This window comes from Macrobrachium nipponense, chromosome 47, assembly GCF_015104395.2.
Source record: "Macrobrachium nipponense isolate FS-2020 chromosome 47, ASM1510439v2, whole genome shotgun sequence".
In the NCBI taxonomy this organism is placed as follows: Eukaryota; Metazoa; Arthropoda; class Malacostraca; order Decapoda; family Palaemonidae; genus Macrobrachium; species Macrobrachium nipponense.
The window spans coordinates 11978377-12001058 of NC_087222.1; the positions used below are offsets into that span (position 1 = coordinate 11978377).

The window sequence follows — 22682 nt, forward strand, 5'->3', positions numbered from 1 at the left end:
GCCTTAAAAGCTTATTTATGACTACTTAATTCCTAATTATCATGAGTTATTTCATTGCTCTTAAACTTCTCTATTTCTCTTTTGGTCGAATTGGGCTACTTTCTCAGTTGGAGCCCTTGGACTTGTAGCAGTCTGCTTCTCCATAATAAGGTTGCAGCTTGGTTTGGAACAAGGGTATTAAAGTTATGAAGCTCTGTTCTCACACTTCAGGTCCTGTACCTTCCAGTGTCAGGTTTGCATATATTTACGTCAGCCAGAATTTTGCTTGTTATTCATAACAGTGGTGCTTTTACACTTTTTATCCTCCAAACACCCATTTCACCTCTTCACTATTGCTTCATCTGTCCTGCCAGCATCCTCTACTTTGTTTTCATTCTCTTCATTCTGAATATTTCCAAAATAGTGCTTCAGTCATTCTAGTATCACCTGCATCATCATTTATTTCTCCATTTTTATTCTTTATATATATAATTTCCATCACTCCTTAGCCACTTTTTCTCCTGAATACACCCACTCTTACATCTGCTTTTGAGGTTCTGATTCCATTCCTTCCAACTCCTCTTCGTAGAACATTTCACTTGCTTTTTAGCCCCCCTTCTCCTTCAAGAAATGCCTGTCATCTCCCCTACCTGTCGTCCGCCTGAACTCAACCTCCATGTCTCTCTTTAAATCCCTTTCCCAGTGTCTCTCTTCACACTTCTGATGCTGCTGCCTTTTGCATGTTGTCATTCACTAGTTTCAACCGAGTTGAAACTCTTCTTAGCTCCCCAAGGTTTGGCCTCTCATGGGTTCTAAGGTCTCTTGTCATGATCCCTTCCAAGACCTCGTCTGCAATGTTTTCTGTATAAACTTTAATTAATTCCCTTGGTTTCTTCCTGCTTAGTTGTCCAACTTCTTTGACTTCACCGTGACCCAGTTTTTGCTCCCTTTTAAGACTTCATTTCTACTGTCATTGGTAAATTTTATTTTGAAGTGCTCACTTATAAATTTTGAAGGGGTAGCCAAGCCAAAGCATAATTGCTTTTCCCAAATACTTCTTTTTTTAAAGTAGGTGTCTTGACTGTGGAGAATATGGTTTTTATTTGGTTACAGTGGATTTTTATGTATTTGTAGTAACAAGTAGTAGTATTTTTATTTGTATTTCATAGCTTGCTTAATGTAATGAGTAACATTTTAAGAGATGATTAATGTAAATGTTCTGCATTTTTTAAATTCAAATTAAAGTTTTCTAATGAAATCAACTAGGTATGGTAATTTTTTATTTATATTAAATGTTCAAGAAAATTAACATGGTGAGGTAATTGTTTCATGTAGATTTTTACAATGGAATCAGGTAAGTATAATTATGTAATAGAGTATGCAATATGAAAGTGAAAATGTTTTTGTGCAGGTTACTCAACATGTCAGTCCATTTTTTTTGGGGTGATATAACTGAAATATACTGTTCTGAAATTATTATACTCTCCAGTATTATGTAAACAGACATACATAATTATTTATTTACAGTGTACCACTTCATTATTTTTCCATACCTATAATGTAAGGTTTTGGGTCTGTTTAATATCTGAATCAGTACCTCAAGCTATGTAGCATCTGAAACAATTTGATAACAATATGAAGAGGTCTTTCAATGCAAGCAAGATCGTCTCCTGCAGCTGACTGTAATCCAGTAACAGCAGTTAATAGTACTAGCTCTTTCCCAAAAAGAGCTAGATACATAATGAACTTGCATAACATGGATCCAATTTTTCACCCACCAATAGAATTGCCACCACCGTAGGATTCTAAATTGAATAAAGAATTGTACCTCCCTGTCTTACCTACTCAAAAGGCAAATGTAACCGCCAACATGCTTTGGAGCACATTAGAAGAAAAAGGCGACAAATTTATGGTATATACAGACGGCTCCAAAATAATTGTTGGAGTAGGAGCATCTGCATATTCGAAAATATGTTAATAAAAAAAAAACCTACCTTTAATATCATCAGTATTTACTACTGAAGTCACAGCCGTACAGATAGCTCTTGATATGATATCTGAGGCAAAAGCAAGTGTCTCTGTTATTTCCAGTGACTCCACCGTAGCGCTATAGATGCTATAAGACAGTATAAATCAGTAAACCAAATAGTGCAGGAAATACAAATAAAAATTCATCAACTCCTCCAAATAGGATTATCAATGGAAATATGTTGGATTCCAGCACACGTGGGAATAAAAGGAAATGAAAATGCAGACTCAGCTGCCAAATTAGCCTGCACTATCCCGCCAACAATTACACATGCCCCAGTGTCAGACTGGATAGCACCTGTTAAACCATTGATTTACCAGGATTGGAAAAGAGAATGGGCCTCAGTGCCAACAACAAATAAACTTAAAAACATAAAAACTGAAGTATATGTATGGAGAACATCCTCACAGTTTGGAAAGATCAAGAGAGGTAATCCTAGCAAGGCTCCGTATAGACACACAAAATTCTAGCATGGTCACTTAATGTCAACACCACATGCTGACCCATTAAAGTGTAACAGATGTCAAACACCCATGACAGTACAGCATTTGCTTGTTGATGCCCAAATTGGACCCAGCAAAGATCTATTTATCTGCGGAATTCAAAAATGAAAAGTATTCTGCTGAAAAGCAAAGATTTTTCTATTAATAACATCATGAATTTTTAAATAAGACAGGTTTCTCAAATAAAGTCTAAATTTTTTTTTATTTATATAATTTTTTTTTTTATTTTATTTATTTATTTTCTTTTGATTTATTTGTTTATTTATTTATTAATTTATTTATTTACTTTTTTTCTCAGGATTAATCCCTGAGACCAGCCTGAGAAGAGTCTACTTGAGTCTCAGAGGTCTGGAAAAACTAAGCCCTATTAATAATAATAAAATGATGTTGGTGCTCTCATAGAACCCAGAAAACAGCTGGGTGTTTTTGAGGTTAGAACGTTTCGGATTCAATCCCTGGACTCTGTTTATAACAAAGAACAGAATCTTTCTTGGTTGATGTAGAGTGGCAACTCCTGTTGTGTCCACCATAAACCTGGTAACTATGCAAAGTACAATCAAGTATAAATATGAATTATGATAACAGTAGTATTACTGGTCAATTATTAAATAATTAAATTTTAATATTTTGCAGTTTAGTTAGTAGGAGTTTTTTTATTATTATTTTGTGATGTCATTACCAATAATGCCATCATCATTAGTAACATAAATGTCCATCTATTTGAATGTCTACAGCTTGAGTAGGTGTGACCAAGAGAGTTGCTTGTGAGAAATGCAGAAATTGGCAACCAAAACTGGAGAATGATACCAGTTATGAAAACTTGTTCCTTGAGATATGTAGTGGGTACTTTTTTCAGCAGTTTACTCATAAGTCGCAGGTTAGAGATGTTTTCATTGCATCTCAGTCAAAAAGGTAAAAAGAGTTTGAATTCTTCTACGTGAATTTATTCTGGTGTTTTATTGATCAGAGATGGAATAAGTGGTTGGGTTGATCTTGGTGACTGAATAATGTTGATTAAGTCATTCAGACTAGGACTACCTGACTGCTTCTAGGAGGATGTGGTCAGTGTGCATAAATAAACAAATCTCCTATGCGCTCATAGGATGCTGAACCTGTGTCTTTATTCTTGGAGTTTTCTTTGGACTGAGAGTGCCAGTGTTGATGGCAATGTAAGGTGAGGAGAGGTAATGGGAGGTGAGGTCACAGGAGTGAGGTAAGGTGAGGAGAGGCAGGGTGAGGTCACGGGAGGTGAGGTAGGGAGAGGTAAGGAGAGGTCACAGGAGATTTTGCAATGAAAGTAGGAAATCTCAAGTGGTTTTTTCCTGAATCCAGAGTTTGGCCAAACAAGAGTCTTGGAAACTTGGCGGAAAAGTTCAAAAGAAAGAAAACACTAAATCATATCTAAGAAGTCAATCAACATACGATCTACTGCCCTGAATTAATTCCTATAGAATTCAGTATTCGTAAAAATATAACATTAAAAATGTTAAAGTATTCTTGGGAGATTTTGTCGAGTCTTCTTCTACAATTTTTCCAAGACGTCATTGAATGGTAAACTGGACTAAAATATCTAGCACTGAATTCGTCATATTGGAGATAAAGTAATACTCAATATAAATATATGAACCCACATCTCTAAGCATATCAAAGTGTTCAGGCTATTACACCATTTATTTAAAAGACTGACCTCAAATAGTGATGTTTAAACTAACTAGCAGCATCTTGTAACTATACAGAATATCATCTATGATTTAAAGTAGGTCTCATTCGTAAAATATTTCTCCGTTTGATATACAAGATAGTAGATTATGGAAATCATGAAGACTCATTACCTATCAAGGATGATTCAAGGATGATTAGTGGAAATTACCGAAATCCTTCATTAACTATGTAAGAAAATAGGCAATGGTAGTTTTTACAAATCACAACTCAAACCCTTTTGTTACATAAGATTAAAGCTTAAATCTTTTAATCTAATACATATTAAATATTATATAAAAATTAATCTCACTGTCCTATTTATACTTTATACTCGTTTACCTCAAAAACATCTGTCTATGTGTCGTCCACTGGGAATTATAAAAAAAAAGAAGACTATTGTTTTTAGGCTTAAAAGTCTATAAAATACTGTACATTTTTTATTTTTAAAGGATCTTTATATAGAAGATATATATAAACGCTAACTTCAAATGAATAGTAATGTATTTTCGGTAAAAAAAAAAATGGTTTTCTAGGCTTCTTGATCACACTGTTCTGGTAACTGAGACAGCGGACGAATTTCCGACGGAATGAGAATGACAGTAATTCTGTCGAAACCTGATTGATGGCAAAGTGGAGACCAATCAAGTTGGAGGAATGAAGTGTAAGGAGAGAGAGCAGTTGGAAGACTAGAACGAATCGGGAGGCATCAGCTGAACTGGGAAAACCCGCCTTCAAAGACGTCAATGGAAAACATAGAGGGAGATTGATGATGCTCATTTTGTTTCTTTATCTAACCTTTCTTCTGTCTGGCTAATTTTCTTCAGCTTTTAATTCATACAGAATCATACCTCATTGGTCTTCATTTAATCTATGCAGATTATGGAAGCATCATTTCCTTCATTTAACTTATTTTCAGCTCGAAATAAGGAGAAAATCCGCCTTCAAATATGTTCATTGAAAGTAGCTCCATTTTGCTTTTATTTGGTTAACCTTTAAAACGGACCATTTTCCAGCTTTTAATTTACAGTAGGATTGTTCCTTAATAATTTAATGTAGAGTCTAGAATCATAAGTTCCTTCAAGTAGTAACACTTTTTAACTCTGAAATACAGAAGCTATTGTCAAAAGGAGAGAGAGAGAGAGAGAGAGAGAGAGAGAGAGAGAGAGAGAGAGAGAGAGAGAGAGAGGATATTCCTGACCCAGTACATCACAGGTCAAATGTCTTAATTCTAATGTTCCTGTTAATATCAACGATACTAGTTGAAGGTCAAGTATGCCAGAGCCTGAGAGAAGACTACAGGAAGTCCAGGAACCAACAGGCGAAGGGAGAAACAGTACATTTGTCCATTGTGCAGGTTTTAATGAAGGGTAACAACGATTTTGTTGTCTCAGAACCACCATGTGTACGTCAGTTAGTATGTAGTCATCTTACGAGGATTTGAGTCACAAATTGCGCAAATGACATTAAAACCCAACAGAAAAACTTCTCTACAAATTGCCTACTTTAGTTAGGCCCTCCATTCCATTTGACCGAATAGAGGGCCATAATGTGGCTTTGTAGTTAGGTACCTTATTCCAACACTTAGATTTCCACACAGCTATGTTCACAAAGACCAACTAGACCGGTGACACTAGTGATTAAATGAAAGTTAGGACAGTGAAACTAAAGTCTCCTCAATATTTAGTTCTTCAGTAAATTATCCTGTCAATATCCACTATAGCAATTATATTTACCACCTACAATGTTCATTCATAACCGAAGTTCAGAAACAAAACGACAAGGGTTGCCTTTGTCACCCGTACGGCAAGGGATAATAAGTAGCTTTAAATGTTAAAAAAGTAATAACCCCAAGAACTTAAAATCTCTAACAAGGTACAACTTGGTTTCATATTGACATTCGGATCAGGTCTGCAGAGGTCTAAATTATTTTTGGCTTATTACTGCATATCGAGTCTGCTGTCAATATGCCTTCAATCATACCTTCAGCTATTTGGGATAATAGTAGGCACTTGGACTAGGCATTGGTAATAGTTTAGATATTTTTTTCCCATACCTCATTATGCAGAAACCATGCAAGCATCAAGTAAACTCAGTCTTCGAGAGACCTTCAGGTAAAAGAAGTCTGTGTGATCGGTTGCCAGACTTCTGGGCTTTTTTGAATGAAGGAAGAAACATAACCCCACACAAAGTCAAGTTGGGATGAATCCGAGAGTTAAAAGACAGTAAGGCAAATATAAGCAGAGGGGTTGTCTTCTTCTCAGGGACCTCCCCTTGCTAGGGAAAGGGGCGATTGCTTTTATACTCTATAAAGGTAAATAGAATGGTTGTTCCATTGCAAAACTTAAATGAATCGGTCATGAGTTTTCCAGCCATCCACTCTCTCCCCCGAAGCAGAAGGATGAAGGGGCAGAGAAGAGAAGCCAGTCACTCCCTCATTCTTCTCCTGTCTCCCCAACGGCAAATCTAAGAGATGCGCCACCTTGTCCTGATAAAGGAGCTGGGTAAGCTACACAATTTGTTGAGCAGCCAACCACAGGTCCAAAGGAGTAGTTAGCACAATCCTTTTTTTAGAGGTTAACTACCACTATATAAACAGTTTTGAATTAAGAGGTAGCTACCTGGTAAGATAGTCAAGTTTTAAACTTCTCCTCATAGTAGGAGGGTTTGTTGGTTTTTGTAATATTCTGTTTTTTTATTCAGACTTTTTAAACTGACTCACTTTATCAAAGAAAATAATCCTGGAGTTATGTGAATGAAGTTGGTGCACTGGGACCAGATACTTGGTGCATTCATTCACTTTTGGCTGTGTAGAATATTATTCTGATATTATCTAAGTTTTAATGGGGTCAAATGAAAATTTTATGTACAAAAACAATTTTTTAATTATTTATCAATATTTTCAAAAGTTTATACAATGAAATGAAAATAAAAAAAGAGTTTTAATCTAATCGGAATAATGCATTACTTTAGTCATTTCATAACTAGTCTAGTCTCAACACTTCAGACTGGTTAACCTAAAACAAAATACTACACAGTCCACTGTAGTATTTAGTGAGTGAATACAAGGCATTAGAATTTACTTACAAATGCTGTAGCACATTCTTTGTAGAAGATTAAAACCAAGAACATATTATAAAAAATAATCAAATAAAACTTCAATGAAATAAATTTCATTGAAGTTTAATGAAGATATCAATCCCTTTCTATTTCCACTAAGAATAACATTTCATGGTAATATTCAAGCTTACAATTATTCATGTGCATATATGCACAATGCTGAATAACAAAAAAGGAAGAAAACTTCATGTCAGCAAAAGACAATACTAATTCTTTATTTGGAATCATACAAAAAATACACGAACAAGAAGAGTGGAGAAGGCAAAGGAAAGTTTCTTAACCTAGCACTGTACAGTGTTCATTGAAAACAATTGTAAGAAAAACCTAAAAGTCATTTATTTTACCTTTGCATAAAGGTTACACAACCATTTTGCATCAAATTCACTCTGGCCAAAATACTTTGGCTCTGCCTTGACTTCTAATAAAGACTGCAAATGAAGAACCTTCATCTGCATTTTCAGTGAGACCCTCCTCCAGATTCTCCTTCTCTTCTTTGAGTAACAGCAATGATGATGCTCATGAATTGCATCATAAAAATACAAATATGGCTTTTCTTTTTATCGTCCCTTAGGTTGCTGTTGCCTATTTTCTATAGATTTTGCAGACAAGTTCACAATAATTATCTCAACATCAAGTGCAACTTACTTTGGGGTGCAAAACTCAACAAATCATCTGTCAGTGCAACTGAACATCCTCTCTGATGAGTGACTTTGCTTGTGTATTTTTGACACCTTGAAAAACAGTCTGGCATTCAGAACCAATGACTGTGATTTGCAGATACAAGAACAAAGTACAACATGCAGTGTAAAAGAACAATATCTATCCTCCATGAGTGCTCACATATGTTATGAATCTACAAGAGAAAAACTGTTTCAACATCGTCTTTCTTCTGAGTTAACACATTCATTCTAAGATGAACCTTATGAAAAAACCTAATGAAAAAGAACTCTTGGAAACCAAATGCAGATACAGGATATGACTTCTAGCATGAGTTTTCACACACCTTTTGAGACACCTTCATTCAAAACAGACGCAGGTGTGAAGTTAAATAAAATCATGTAATAAAAACTACTTGGACAGAGATCAAGTAAACAGTTTCTGTCTAGTGTGAATTCTCTTGTCTTTTGAGAGGACTTGGTTGAGAAAACTTCTTTGACATATAGAGCAACTATATGGTTTCTCTCTGGCTTGCTATGTTATTCGTAATTTTAAATTTATATCAGGTGCAATGGGCCCCAGCCTGGGGTCTATGGTTGCACCTCTATATTCCACTAGCCTTATATCCAAGGGCTCGTTTCTCGGTGTTTACCATTGCTTTGAGGGCAGCAATCTGCATCTCATTTATACTGGGCAACTTTGTATACCCTGAAAATATTTTCTTCCACTTACTCGTCTGTGCCGCAAAGAAAGATCTTCTTTCCTCATTGATGTATAACTCCATAAAATTGAATATCCAGGTGCACGGCACAGTGTCAAATGCCTTCATGTAATCTATCAAAGCCATATTAAGGTTCCTTTGTCTTTTCTTACAATCTTCTAATATTGTTTTGTTTATTAGCAGTTGATCTTTAGTGCCTAGTTTGTTTATTGTAAATCTCTTTTGTTCTTTTTCCATATATTTGCCTTGATCTAGTTGTTCACAGATCTCATCTGCTATGATTCCTTTGACCCTATTTGTAGGTTGTTGATAGACAGCAGATGGGCCTACATTTGTTAAGGAGCTCAGTCTCAGAGCTCTTAAGGAGAAGGTGGGTGTTTCCTGCTGTGATTCTTCTTCTCTTACAATTCTAGGTCTTCCTTGCTCGGTGGTGTTCGTACCTCCACTGTTTCTTTCGTAATCTTCCTGTACACAATCTTTGGATTTTCACCAAACTACCTATTTATGTGTTTTACTTTTATCTTCTGTTGTTTATTTCCTATTTGTGAAGCTAGGGCCTTTATATTGGCTTGGTGTTCTGCCAGTTTTCCACTCATTTGTTCATATCCTATTTTTTCTTTATTTTCCTTATTTTCTTGAGCAGATTTTGTGAGTGATTTTGATCTGTCATATAGTTTGGTAATTTGATAGATCTCTGCCTTAACTGGCTTTATTTTATACATGTGGTTTCTTTTTCCTCTCTAGTATGCAACCTCATATGACGTGTAAGATGTGACTTCTGGGAAAATGCTTTCCCACATTCGTTTTGCACATATATGGCTTTTTCTTTTCTCCAATTATGGATTCTCATATGAGCTGTAAGATTTGATTTCCGGGAAAATGCTTTATCACATTCCTTGCACATGAATGGATTCTCTCCATATGAATTCTCATATGACTTGAAGATGTGGTTTCTTGGAACATGCTTTCCCACATTCCGTTGCCACAGGAATGGATTCTCTCCAGTGTGGATTCTCATATGAACTGTAAGATCTGATTTCTGATAAAATGCTTTCCCACATTCCTTGCACATGAATGGATTCTCTCCAGTGTGGATTCTCATATGACTGAAAGACTGATTTTATGGGAAAATGCTTTCCCACATTCCCTTGCACAGATGGTTCTCGCCAGTGTGGAATTCTCATATGAATTGAGTTTGAATTTCTGGAAAATGCTTTCCCACATTCCTTGCACAGGAATGGATTTTCTCCAGTGTGCAATCTCATATGAAATGTAAGATGTGATTTCCGGGAAAATGCTTTCCCACATTCCTTGCACATGAATGGATTCTCTCCAGTGTGGATTCTCATATGAAGTGTGAGTTTTGATTTCCGGGAAAATGCTTTCCCACATTCCTTGCACAGGAATGGTTTCTCTCCAGTGTGGATTCTCATATGAACTGTAAGACCTGATTTCCGGGAAAATGCTTTCCCACATTCCTTGCACAGGAATGGTTTCTCTCCAGTGTGGATTCTCATATGAACTGTAAGATCTGATTTCTGGGAAAATGCTTTCCCACATTCCTTGCACAGGAATGGTTTCTCTCCAGTGTGGATTCTCATATGAACTGTAAGATCTGATTTCTGGGAAAATGCTTTCCCACATTCCTTGCACATGAATGGATTCTCTCCAGTGTGGATTCTCATATGGACTATAAGATTTTTTTTCCAGGAAAATGCTTTCCCACAGTCATTGCATATGAATTTCTCTCTGGTAGGATTTGTGATATCCCTTGTAAAATTAATTTTCTTGTAAAATGCTTTTTCACAGTCAGTTGATTTGAAAGGCTTCTCTCCATTGTGACTAATCTTTCTTTCTTGTTTTACTTCCTTTTTGCAAGTTTGTGGTTGTTTTTCATTCACTATTGAATTCATTTCGTTTGAATATTCGATCATCTTCATTAGACTCACAGAATTCCTCTGGTTCTACTTTGATGTCCATCAATGGATCCAGAAACAAAAAGTCTCCATCACTGGTTCCACTAAAGGCAGCCAAGTTGCTGTTTTCTTGATTTATGGAAGGTAGTGATAATGCACCTTCAGTTTCACTTTTCAAAGGAAATTCTAAAGAATGTTCTGGATTCATTTTAGCCTTATGTCCTGTCCTGTTCTGTAATGACAATGTGTTCAATTCACAACTCTTAACCCACAATTGTTTACAAATAATTACTGAATAAATCTGTTAAAAATTAAGTACAATATCTTGAAAGACTACAACCAGATGTCACTGCTGATGTATGAATCTAATATTCAAAACAAATTTTACTTGTTGTTTAAATTTGTTAAATATGCATACAATAATTCACTGTTGTCTCATACACTTTAAGAGTTGCTATTGGTAATGTTCCATGTAGTACCATTAAACAACATACATTTCCCAAAATCCTGATGCTAATCAAAACTGTCGAAGGAAGGAAGGTTCTTCTGAGGGAGAATCTGAAATCAAAGAATGCAACACAGAGTTAGGAAACATAATGCCAGAACCTGAAGCAGCAAATTAATAATTCAAATTCAATTCAGATTCCCATAAAGGTCTCAGGCCGATTAACAAAGCGTGCATTTGATAGTTCTATCCAAACATGAATACAATCCTACCAAACATTGTCCAGACACAGCATCAAAACATTCCTGAGGCAACAATACAACAATAGATTAACAGTTAATATTGATGCCCACCACCTCTCTTCTGTAAACCTTCTTAGCTTGACATTACAATACAAATTACTTATGAACATATCTTATTAACAAATCAGAAGCCAAGAATAGAAAATGCAAGATATCAGCATGACAGTTTTGTGGGGTAACAGCAGGAAGGGTACAGTACACAGCAAATGCTTAATTATATGTGACCCAGCTATACAAAACACCATATTATCCACAGATGTGGTAGATATTAATAAAAAAAATAGTAAGGGTCAATTGAGTAGTAATTTGAAGAGAGATGAAAGTTTTCAAATTAGTTCTACTGATTGTTATTGTGGATACAATACAAGAGTAGCTATTATGACCAGCAACACTGATGACAGTCTTGGAAGGTATGTGCTGCTACATTTCTTCAAATATGACATTTTTTTCAGAGCTTTACGAACCGGAGCTTTTTATGAGGGAGTATCTTTCAGTGCATGTTGGAAATGGGTTAACTGGTTGTTAAGAAGAGTGAGTAGGGATAAACCTATAGTGTTTTGTTTTATTGTCAGCCCCTCTCTGCCTTTGCTAGAGAGAGGGGATGGACATGCATCTATTAATCTACAGACTTCTAGATTATAGACAGGGTACAGTACTTAGTTATGTAGCTCACCTGCATCGCACGCCCATTCAGCATGTGACGATTCGCTAACCTTCCCTCTGCCCTGCAGGCAAGGAGGGGTATAAAAAGAGAAAGGGAGGAGGCCAGTCACTCACACTCTCTTTGTAACTAAGAACACCTTAGGCGAGATGCTACCTGTCCCTCTAGGGGAGCTGGGTGAGCTACGCAATTTGTTAAGTAGCCACCACAGGAAGGAAAAGGTGTCCATGGACCCATGGGCAACATCCCAAAGGTAGAAGGATGTGAATGTGGTATTTCATGAACACACTCCCACCCTTAGTACTATTGGAACCGACAGGTTCTTCCAGAATGCTAGGGATTGACCAATGCCCCAAACCTTCTAAACTCTTACTCAGAAAGTACTCCTATCTACCTCATCAGAAGTACTGTGCACTCCCTTGATTTTCTCACAAATCCAGAAAGAGACTATTTTCTTGGACACCTCTTCCTTGGTCGAGCAAGTACAAACAAAGATTCGTCGACATTGAGGACGGAGATGTTGAAACCTCTCTAGAAAGCACCACAACACTCGAACTGGACACAGTAGCATATTCGCTTGATCACTATCAGCAAAGTCCTCTAAGAAGGGGATAAAAAAGAACTCTAATCAATGGATTCTGAGTCTTCGTTATGAATTCTGGGACAAACTAGAGTGTGACAGATCCTCATCCCTTCAAGTGTTTAACATTGAAGGAACGTCCATGATGTTCACCAGTTCTCTTTGCCAATGCCAGGGTAAGCAAGAACACAATTTTGAAGGTCAGATCCCTGTCTGATGAATCTTGTAAAGGCTAGGGTACACAAGTCAGGCTCCGTAAAACAAGAGCCACATCCCACTCCGGGGGACTGAATTCCCTGGGAAGGCTAAACTGTTTGAAGATTCTCAACAGCATGGAGATCTCCACAAGGAAGAGATATCCACACCCTTTAAGCAAAGGATTAGTCCAAGGGCAGCTCTGTAGCTCCCGACAGCTGTGACGAAGAGAAACTTCTCTCAGTGAAGAAAGACAAGAAAGTCTGCTACCTGCTGAAGAGGAGATCCGACCAGAGAGATACCCCATCAATGACACCAATCACAGAAGATGACCCTTTTCCCCTAGTACACAGCCGCTGAAGATTTACAAAGGTATCCAGAAATCTTGGTTGTTGTGTGAGGAGAAAAAACCTCTTGCTCACAGGAGATGGTGGATAGTCTCCAGGCATGAAGTGACAGTTCTCTCACAGCCTGGCGATACCTCTCTATGAGCGGCTAGTACAGCAGGTTGTGCCAAGGGGGAATCTCTCTTGTTACCCAAGAAAGTTGAGCTAGCAGGATCATCCTGAGATTTGGGGTGATCATGACCCTGTTGATCACCCAATGAATCAGACAAAATGGAGGAAAAACATAGGCCTTGGAGATGGTCCCATGGGTGTTGGAAAGCCTCTCCTATTGCTGCCCCTGGGTCCAGCACAAAAGAACAGAACACCAGGAGCTTTCCATTGTGCCAGGTTGCAAAGAGGTCTATAGCTAATAAGCCCCCAAAATCGAACAATCTTTCTACAATGTCTTGTGGGCAGGGACCATTCTGACCCTATCTCTGAACCCTGGCAACTAAGCTCGTCTGCCGCTCTGTTCTGGTTCCCCAGGATTTACCTGGCTGACAGATCTACTGAGTGTGCTACCGCCCACACGTGAACCTGCACCACCAACATGTGGAGCTGAAGGGAAAGCAATTCACCTGCTTGTTAACCTATGCCAACACTGTGCAGTTGTATTTTTTATATAAACACCATGGAGTTCCCCATCACTGGATCCTGAACTTCTTGTGCAGCCAAAAATACCACCTTGAGATCCAGAATATTGATGTGAAGGTGTACGAAGGTCTGGTTCCACACACCTGAAATCAGCAACTCTTCCAGGTGTGCATTCTCTCTCTCTGTTGATGTATCCAAAAACAGAAGCATCACAGGATTTCGAGTGCCTAATGGCACTACTATTACAACATTCCTGTCATCTAACCACCAAAATAAGTCCTTCCTTACTTGGGAAAGGAATCAGGAAGAATGGGGAGTCCCTAATGGGAGACCAAAACTCCTTCATTCTCCACTGAACAGAACAAAGGTGAAGCTGTTCATGAGGGACTAGCTTCTGCAAGGATAACAGGTGACCGAGAATGACTTGCCACTGCCGAGCTGGTTCTTCCTATTGAGACAGGAATAACTGCATTGCCTCTCTGAACTTGCTAATATGTGAGTCTGAGGGGTAGTCTCTTGCTGCTACCGCATCTGTCAGCATGGCCAAATATGAGATACTTTACCCTCTACTTGGGTGTAAGATCAGACTTCTCAAATTGATTGCTACAAAAAGGTCCTGACAAAACACAAGAAGTCATTCTATCTCCAGGAGCAACTATGACCAAGATTTTGCCAGGACTAGCTAATCATTGAGATACCTCAGAAGGTGTACCACAGGTGAAATGGCCCATGGCCCAAACTGAACAAGGACAAACAAGCGGCAAGAGGTTTGGAGCCCAAAACAAAGTGCTCTGAACCAAAGATTAAGTGGAGGTACTTGCAAGAGGACTGGTGGATGGGTATTTGAAAATATGCATCCTTGAGGTATAGACCTAGAGAAAGCATATGCTAAAATCTCAAGAAAAGTGCTGTTTTGGTGTCTGAGGAAGAGGAAAGTCCCATAAAAGTTGGTTAGCCTGGTCAAGATGATATATCGAAGAACAAGCACAAAAGTGATAACAGCAGTTGAGGAAACAGGAAACTTTGGAGTTAGTGTTGGATTACACAAGGGTCAGCATTAAGCCCATTTTTGTTTGTGCTGGTAATGGGTGTGTTAAGTGAAAAGATCAGGAATGAAGAGCTGTGGGAGTTGTTGTATGCTGATGATCTGGTGATTATTGCCAAAACTATGGAAGACCTACAGAGAAGGGTTGGAGAGTGGCAGGAGTCTTAAGAGATGGGTACTTTAAAGGTGAATGTGAATGAAACAGAGGTTTTGGTGAGCAGTAGGGAAGACAGATGCAGTACAGTAATACAAGGAAGAAGAGGTTTGATTATAAAACAGGTGGAAAAGTTTAAATACTTAGGATCTACATTAAGCCAAGAGGGAGGATGTGAGGCTGAAGTTGACAGTAAGATAAAAGCTGCAAGGGATGGGGGGAGAGGTAACTGAAGTAGTATATGATAAGAAAATGCCAACCAAGCTAAAAGTCAAGATCTATAGCACAGTGGGAAGACCAGTGTTAATGTATGGAGCAGAAACTTGGGCTCTAAGAAGAAAACAGGGAGTAAAGCTTGAGAGAACAGAGATAAGAATGCTGAGGTGGATTACAGGAATATCGCTGCATGAGAGATTGGAAAATGACGAAGTAAGAAGAAGGGCAGGCTTAGTAAAGATTACAGAGGTGATAAGAGAGTCATGATTGAGATGGTACAGGCCATGTGTTGAGGATGAATGACGAGGAGGGAGTAAAGAGGGCTTGAGAGGAACCTGTCAAGAGATGAGATGATGATTCTTGTGAGGTATGTGCACATTAGACGAGAATGAAATGCTTTCTAGAGACTGAGGACCCTGTGATGGTAAGACAGAGAAGTTTCTCATCAATAATTCAATCTCACAGAATCAGAAACAATACTACTTAGTGAGTGACTAAGGTGAATGTGGACCTACAACTTCACAGTTGAATTGGAGAGAAGTGAATTCTCAAGATTCTAATCAAAGAAAAAGTCCCGTCGATGAAACCAACCAGTGAAGACGGCTCTAATCCCAAGTGTTTTACAGAGGACTGAAAAAGTTATTCCACTAATTCATTGCTGCCTGGCAAGAAAGTTGGTGCTTGCAATGAAGGTGGAGAGTCTTTTAGTAATGAAGACACAGGGATTGTACTGCCTGAAGAACTGCTTTTTATGAGTTGGATCAGAGAGGAACTTTTCTATCTACTCTGGAAGCAGAGCTAGTCGGGCGGTAAACAGGCGAAGTCTTCCGTTATTCATTTTCAATTCAGGGTGAACAAAGAATAATTGAACACCTTACAAATTAGATAATACATATTAGAAGAAAAAAACTCAAATTGTCTGAAGAAAATCATTCTGAGTCATTGCAGCAGCCAATGGGGCAGGTGTGATGGAACAGAGGACTACAGACTTCTGTTATACCATATGGTAACAGAAAGATGATAATGAGTCTAATGAGATATATCTCTGTCTGAAAATTCTCACAATGTCTAAAGTAGAGGACAAGACATGGGCCTTATGTGAGATTTCCGAGCCAACCACAGACCTAGGTCTGTGATGGCTAGTCAGAGAGATTCGGATCAGTAGTTAATCCTCGATAGAGGAGAATAAATATTAAGATGAACAGAATCTCAGAGAGAGGGCAGTACTCTGCCCCTCGATCGACTCATTATACTGAATTGCCTGGTAGTGCATTCCATATTGGAATGCGTTCGGCTTAGAGGTATCAAGCACAAAAAGATACACTCAAGAATCTGCATTTTAACTGAAATGGGAGGGAAAGAAATCGTCTTGTTTGGTGATAATGCAAATGTTGTGGTGTTGTTGGCAAACAATACAAGTAGGCATCTCAAAATTAAAATTGGAAACTCTTGGGAGACCTGAAAGGCTGTCCTGAGTTTCAGGTTAATTAAGAGAAGGTACTATTTCTCTCGGTCACATACCAAAAGAATTAACCTACAGATATGCGCCTATTACTCGGACAGTGCAACTGATAACATGTCATGAGGAGAACATACTAGTATATTTTTAGGTTCCTGTAAATCGAGCTCCAGCCTAATTCTTCTCCATTTGAATGACAAGAATGAGGACTGGAAGCAGACCTCTTTCATTCTCTAATGAAGAGAGTGAAGGTGAAGCTGTATCAAAGGGAGACTTCTACGGTGATTACAGGACACCAAACATGACTAGTTCAAGCCGAACTGGTTTTTCTCAAAACAGTAGCACTGGAGAGGCATTCAAACTTCTTAGCGCTATTTTTCCTAACAGATTGACATATGTTCGGTAAGATCCTAAGATTGAACCAAAAGCATAGGCTCTTGGATTCGAACTCTGGGGAGTAGACTTTGTAGAGTTCCTCTTATTCCGTCATTCATCCCAGTGTGACCCAGAAAGTAGAGGGGAAAAAAGAGAGGAGGATTGACTGTTCTTGCTCGCTCTTCTCTGAATTCTGTCAAACGAAGTATTCACTCACTCCTTACAACCGTTTCATTCTCCCAATCACAAGCAAAAGTTGAGTGGAGTTAAATGCAATAAAAGCTGGCAGTTCTTGCCACGTCTTGCTATGCATCTATCTTCTCTGTGATCGAACCTAAAGAAAAGGACTATACAGAGAACCTTCCCCAATCTCCTTCAGATGCCTTGTCCCAAGGGACAGTAACATCAATCTTGACACTTGAAGAATAACCATTCCTGGCTTTCACAGGTGGGTCCAAGCCACCAACGCGACTCAGTCCCTTCTTTTGCCCTGCACCACTGTCATGATGGAGAGAAGACTACCCATCACTGACTGTGGGTGTAAGACCCCCCGCTGGAGGCTGTACACTTGGAGAGACTTGTACACGAGTACGAGACACAGCCCCATTTCCATGAGCCAACACGCCCTTGGAACCAGAGACAAGATAACGAACTTGGGTTTGAACTCCAGGGACTCAGAGACACAATATTCTAGGGATAGCGTCTTGGTTCCCACTCCAGAAGGACCAAGTGAGCTGAAGAGACAGCCAACTGCTTCCTCCCTAAGGAAAGGATCCAAACTCTCTGAAGTCTCGAGGTGAGACTTTTGGGGGTGGAGAAACTACCTTCCTCTTCTTAGGCTGCGGAAACCTTCGAAGCGGGAGGTGAGGAGTGAGATGACAAAGACGATGACCCCTGTGAAAACTCGCACTGATCAAGAGCAGAGAGTTTGTGGTAGAGCTGAGCACTCATCTCGGCAGGCTAGCTGGCAGAGCCGAGTCAAATGAGCTGAGCAGATCACCACTACATAATTATGAGTGGTAATCATCAACAATGACCTATCACTTCTTCCTAATTAAAAGTTCTCCTTCGAGGCCGAAGCCCTAAGAAGAAGAATAAAGAGGGATTCTGCGTCTACTGTCCTATGTGTTTGAACCCTAAGGTCCAAGACAATACCAAGCTTTGCATAACTCCAAACCAGACTGAAGAGCAAACTCATCTGTACTGGTAAAAGCTCATATCGCTATATAAGCACTCGTGATAATGAGTGTTCAGCGAGTGCTAGAATTCAAAAGACTTCCCATGCTCGGCGAGAAAACTTGACTTTTGCAAGTCAAGATGCGGGCCTTGTTTCGCCCTGGTGCTCGTGTGCCAGTGAAACAAAGCGATCCAGGCGCTCAGCAAGACTCCCGTTTATTGTTATAATTATTGGGAATACCCATTGCCCGAGTATTTGGAAATTACAGAAAACCAAATTACTCTGAGAATGATTATACACCTATCCATGAAATTTTTGCGGTGCACTTGGGGATAGTCGTGATGCAGAAGGGTGCCACGGTGCACAGGTTGAGAATCACTGATCTAGAGTGAGAATCATAAATCTCCTTGACTAGTCTAGTTTTACATACACCCATCAGCGCAAAACTAACCCCTGTTTATCGGAAGTGGGCGGTTACCGGCCACCTACACTAGTGATGGTGGCACCACCACGAAAGTTTGAACTTTGGTCTGCCATGGTCGGGATCCTACAGCTCAATAAGCTGCTTGGTATAAGACCCTTGAATAAAAGAGAGTACTAACCCACCAGCAAAGAGTGATGTTTAGCAAAGCAAACGGCAAACAGGGCAGAGGGCAGCACGCAGCACATCGTCGGCTGAAGGTAAAGTGACACTCTACTGACAAGGAAGGAGGGCCTCCCACACGGCCATTCAGTAGTTAACTGCCAAACCACCTTGTTAAAAGTTTAATGGTAGTGTCCAGCTTTGCTGAAAACAATTCCTATGATAAAGGCCGAGGGTTTGTGTATTGTGTAGGAACAACAGATTATTTGTACTTTGTGGTAAGTTAACATTCAAAACAAAAGCTCAAAGTAACAAGATGAAAGCTGCCAAAAATGTCAGTCAGTGCATCGTGAATAACACACAGCCTGGGCCTTCAACAATGCAATTGTCATTAAGTAACTCAAGATTCAATATAGAGACACTCTTTCTTATTGCAATTACTTCACTTTTATATCACTTACCTAGAGTATGTTATTGAGGAAAGTTAACTCGATACATAGAAAGCATGTTCCTTCACAGATTACCAGTGATCATTCATAACAAAACAGGTTATCTGTGGCAAAGAGAAGTGATCTTCATTAAAACATAGACGTTTACTATATACAATACAGTACCAATGATATTGTACACTTAGTACTTGCAAATTCAGTGCAAATGTTAGACTAATGCAGTGTTGAACGTGTGAAAAAATTTAATTTTTCCCATTCCTGTCTTCTGTGTCGCTGTATGAACCTGAAAACACAAGTTCTGTATAGGTTAAATTTTCATACTGTTAATGTTCTGGGTCCTTCCACATTAATATAAACTAAAAATGTGTTTTTATAATAAAATCAGGTTTTGTATATACTTACCCAGTAATTATGTTGCTAACATTTCCACATGTGTGGTAGCCTAAATTCAAATTTAGATGGCTCACTGTAGGTATACAGTGCCATCCCCCAACGGGAATACTAGGAACGACTTAGATAATTACCTCATTCTGTTTTATGCAATAATAGTCCAATCAGAGTGGAAGTGGGTGGGCTCCGGTCTATAATTACTGGTAGGTACAACCTTATTTAATTACTAAAATATCATTTTTGTATATGTGACTAATCTAGTAATTATAGGTAGTCCCCGGTTATTGGCGGACTCGGTTAATGGCAATCCGGTTTTTATGGCGCTTATACGCAATAAATCGGTGATTTATGGTGCCATAATGGGTCCAAGTTTCGGTTTATCGGTGCCAGGAATGTGCTGATAATAGTATTATGGCATCATAACAAACCTACAAGAGGTGCCACTAAAACCGAAACTTGGTGCCATAAGCGCCATAAATCCCATAAATCACCGAGTTTCGGTTAAAGGTGGTTTTATTATTTTCAGCAGCCCGCCGAGACCAGAACCCCTGCCGATAACCAGGGGCTGCCTGTACTGCTGACTCCACACTAAATGGAGGTGGGATCATGGACATATTCTTCTCCAAATATTATGTCATGTAATGAATTTGAAATAGAAATTGTTTGCATTGAAAAAACAATGCTTATCATTCTATCAGAGAGCTATGCAGATGAACACTGCCTCTGGTTGGTGGTCATCTTAACTCATAGTGAAGTGGTGGTAGTGCCCAAGGGTCACCTCCTACTTCGGGGGGGGAGGGGAACTTTGCAGCAAGGGGAATGCTCCTATGGTTAGCAAAGTATAATACGTGTCCACCCTTACCCCATGTGCAATACTGAAATAAAACAACACCGGAAAACACTGAAACTACACAAAATGAATAAGTCATGACCCATCCACTGAGAGTGGTGGGTGCTCCAGGTACACTGTACCCCCTGGCTCTCCAAACTCAACACCTTACTGAAAAGGAGAAGAGATAATAGGAGAATATCCTATGCCTCCTTCCGCAATGCCATGTCAGCCACTAAAAATGGTCTCGAGGTATTGAAAAATTTCTATATTTTTTAAACTTACATAAAAAATATGACAAGAAGCGAAGATCGTTTACGCCTCCATAGTTTTTGATAAGAGAATGGGCATAAATAGCAAAAAACCTCTAAAACTAAGGGGAGAAGGAGGCTCTTCTTATATACTTAGCTTTGCTTGCTTCAAAGTAGACCAAAAAACACTCCACAACACTGAGTGTGTCTCAAACATGAAGCCCATACAAAATGGAAGACGAAGACAACACAACAGCACATTTATACAGAGGAAGAGATAACTTCCAAGGTTATGGATGGTCCTCTGATTCCTGTTGTGATGAAGGCTGGAAGTCTTTAGCTGTGTCAACAAACAGGGATGTACTACCTGACGAATCTCTTCTTGTCACTGCGAGGGTTGGTTCAGAGAGGAACTTCTCTGTACCCTGGAAGCAGAGCTATCAGGGAATTCAGTCTTTAACATTCATTCCAATTTGGCATCAACAACTAGTAGTTGAACATTTTGTGAATTAGAACCAAATATATAGAAGACAAAAAACTGCTGTGCTTGTCTGAAAAATCATTCTGAATCATTCCAGTTGCCTATGTGTCAATTGCAATGAAGCAGAAGACTTGGAGACTTCTGTTATACCATATGGTAACCAGAAAGATGATAATGAATCTTATGAGACACATCTCTGTCTCATGATTCTCGCAATGGTAAATGATTAGCACAAAACAGGAACCATAAGCAAGATTCCAAAGCCAACCAGAGACACGTTTCTGATGGCCGTGCAGAGAGATTCAAATTAAGAGTTAACCCTCGACACAGAGAAACAATACTAAGACGAACAATATCTCAGTGAGAAGGCAGTGCTCTATCTCTCACTCGACTCCGTAGGTTGAGTTACCTGGTAGTGCTTCCCTCTTTAAATGTGTTCATCTTAAAAAGCCATCAAGTGTGTAACAGATACACTTTAGTGCCTGCATGTTAACCGAAGAAGGGGAAAGAATTCCTCTTGTTTGGTGATAATGCCTACCTTGTGGTGTTGTTGCCAAACAATACCACAAGATGTCTCAATTCAAAATTGGAAACTCTTGGGAGGCTTGAAAGACTGTTCTGAGCTTCAGGTTATCATAATTTTTAAAAAGTAAATTATAATTTCCCTAACCATACAAACCTGAGGTCCTTTACATTAGGAATTACTTTCAGTTTAGGCTGGAAAATGGTTGTTCAAACAAGGTGACTAGGCAGTTAACTACTGTCCGCTAGATATAGATATTCCAATTTGCTTTAGGCCCAGGAAGTAGAATGAGGGGTGGCATGAGGTAACGCTATTATGTAAAGGACCTCAGGTTTGTATAGTTAGGAAGAATGCAATTTAATTTTAAAAATTGTGGTTTGTTCCTACACGATATACAAACCCTCAGTCCTTTACATTAGGAAGACTCATTGATTGGTGGAAGGAATCTGAGTGAGCCTCTATGAACAGACTGATGTTCACCCAACCTATGGTCCCTTTCCTGCTCATCAGAGCAAGGAAAGGGACCCAGTTTCTGTTCAATTGATTGGAGTATGAGGACTGCGAGATCAATGAGCAGACTTCTGGAACATTTCATATGAAGGAGGAAACGTAACCTCATATGAAAAAGCAATCACAAACTTTATTGTCAGAGACATTTAGGCAAATATAAGAATTGGGTTTGTCTAATGCCAGACCCCCTTTCCCCCCTTGCTAGGGAAAAGGGAGGATATATATGCTTCTATAATCTAATCAAAGAATATAGAAAGGTTACTCTATCATATAGAGGCAGTCCCCAGTTATCGACGGGGGTTCTATTCACGGCAGGTTGTTGATAAACGAAAACCGCCATTAACTGAAACTTGGCAATTAAGACGCTCTTATGATGGTGAGTTTCGGTTAATGGCGCCGAATAACCGTGAAAGGTGCCCTCTAAGTTACTGGCTCCATAACTCTATTATTGGCA

The 22682-nt window shown here is 39.0% G+C and overlaps 2 protein-coding genes across 2 annotated transcripts in view; one reads left to right on the forward strand and one right to left on the reverse strand.

Annotated features, from left to right (window-relative positions):
* Positions 1–22682, forward strand: part of LOC135204712 (zinc finger protein OZF-like) — a 489243-nt gene that overhangs the window by 405034 nt on the left and 61527 nt on the right. The gene's annotated exons all lie outside the window — the stretch shown is intronic.
* Positions 9637–22682, reverse strand: part of LOC135204527 (zinc finger protein 239-like) — a 181900-nt gene continuing 168854 nt past the window's right edge. The window contains exons 3-4 of the mRNA XM_064234692.1: positions 19257–19348; positions 9637–11181 (exon numbers count right to left, since the gene is read on the reverse strand). Coding sequence (XP_064090762.1) covers positions 9637–10647 — 1011 coding nt within the window. The 5' untranslated portion in view covers positions 10648–11181; positions 19257–19348. The remainder of the gene's footprint in view (positions 11182–19256; positions 19349–22682) is intronic.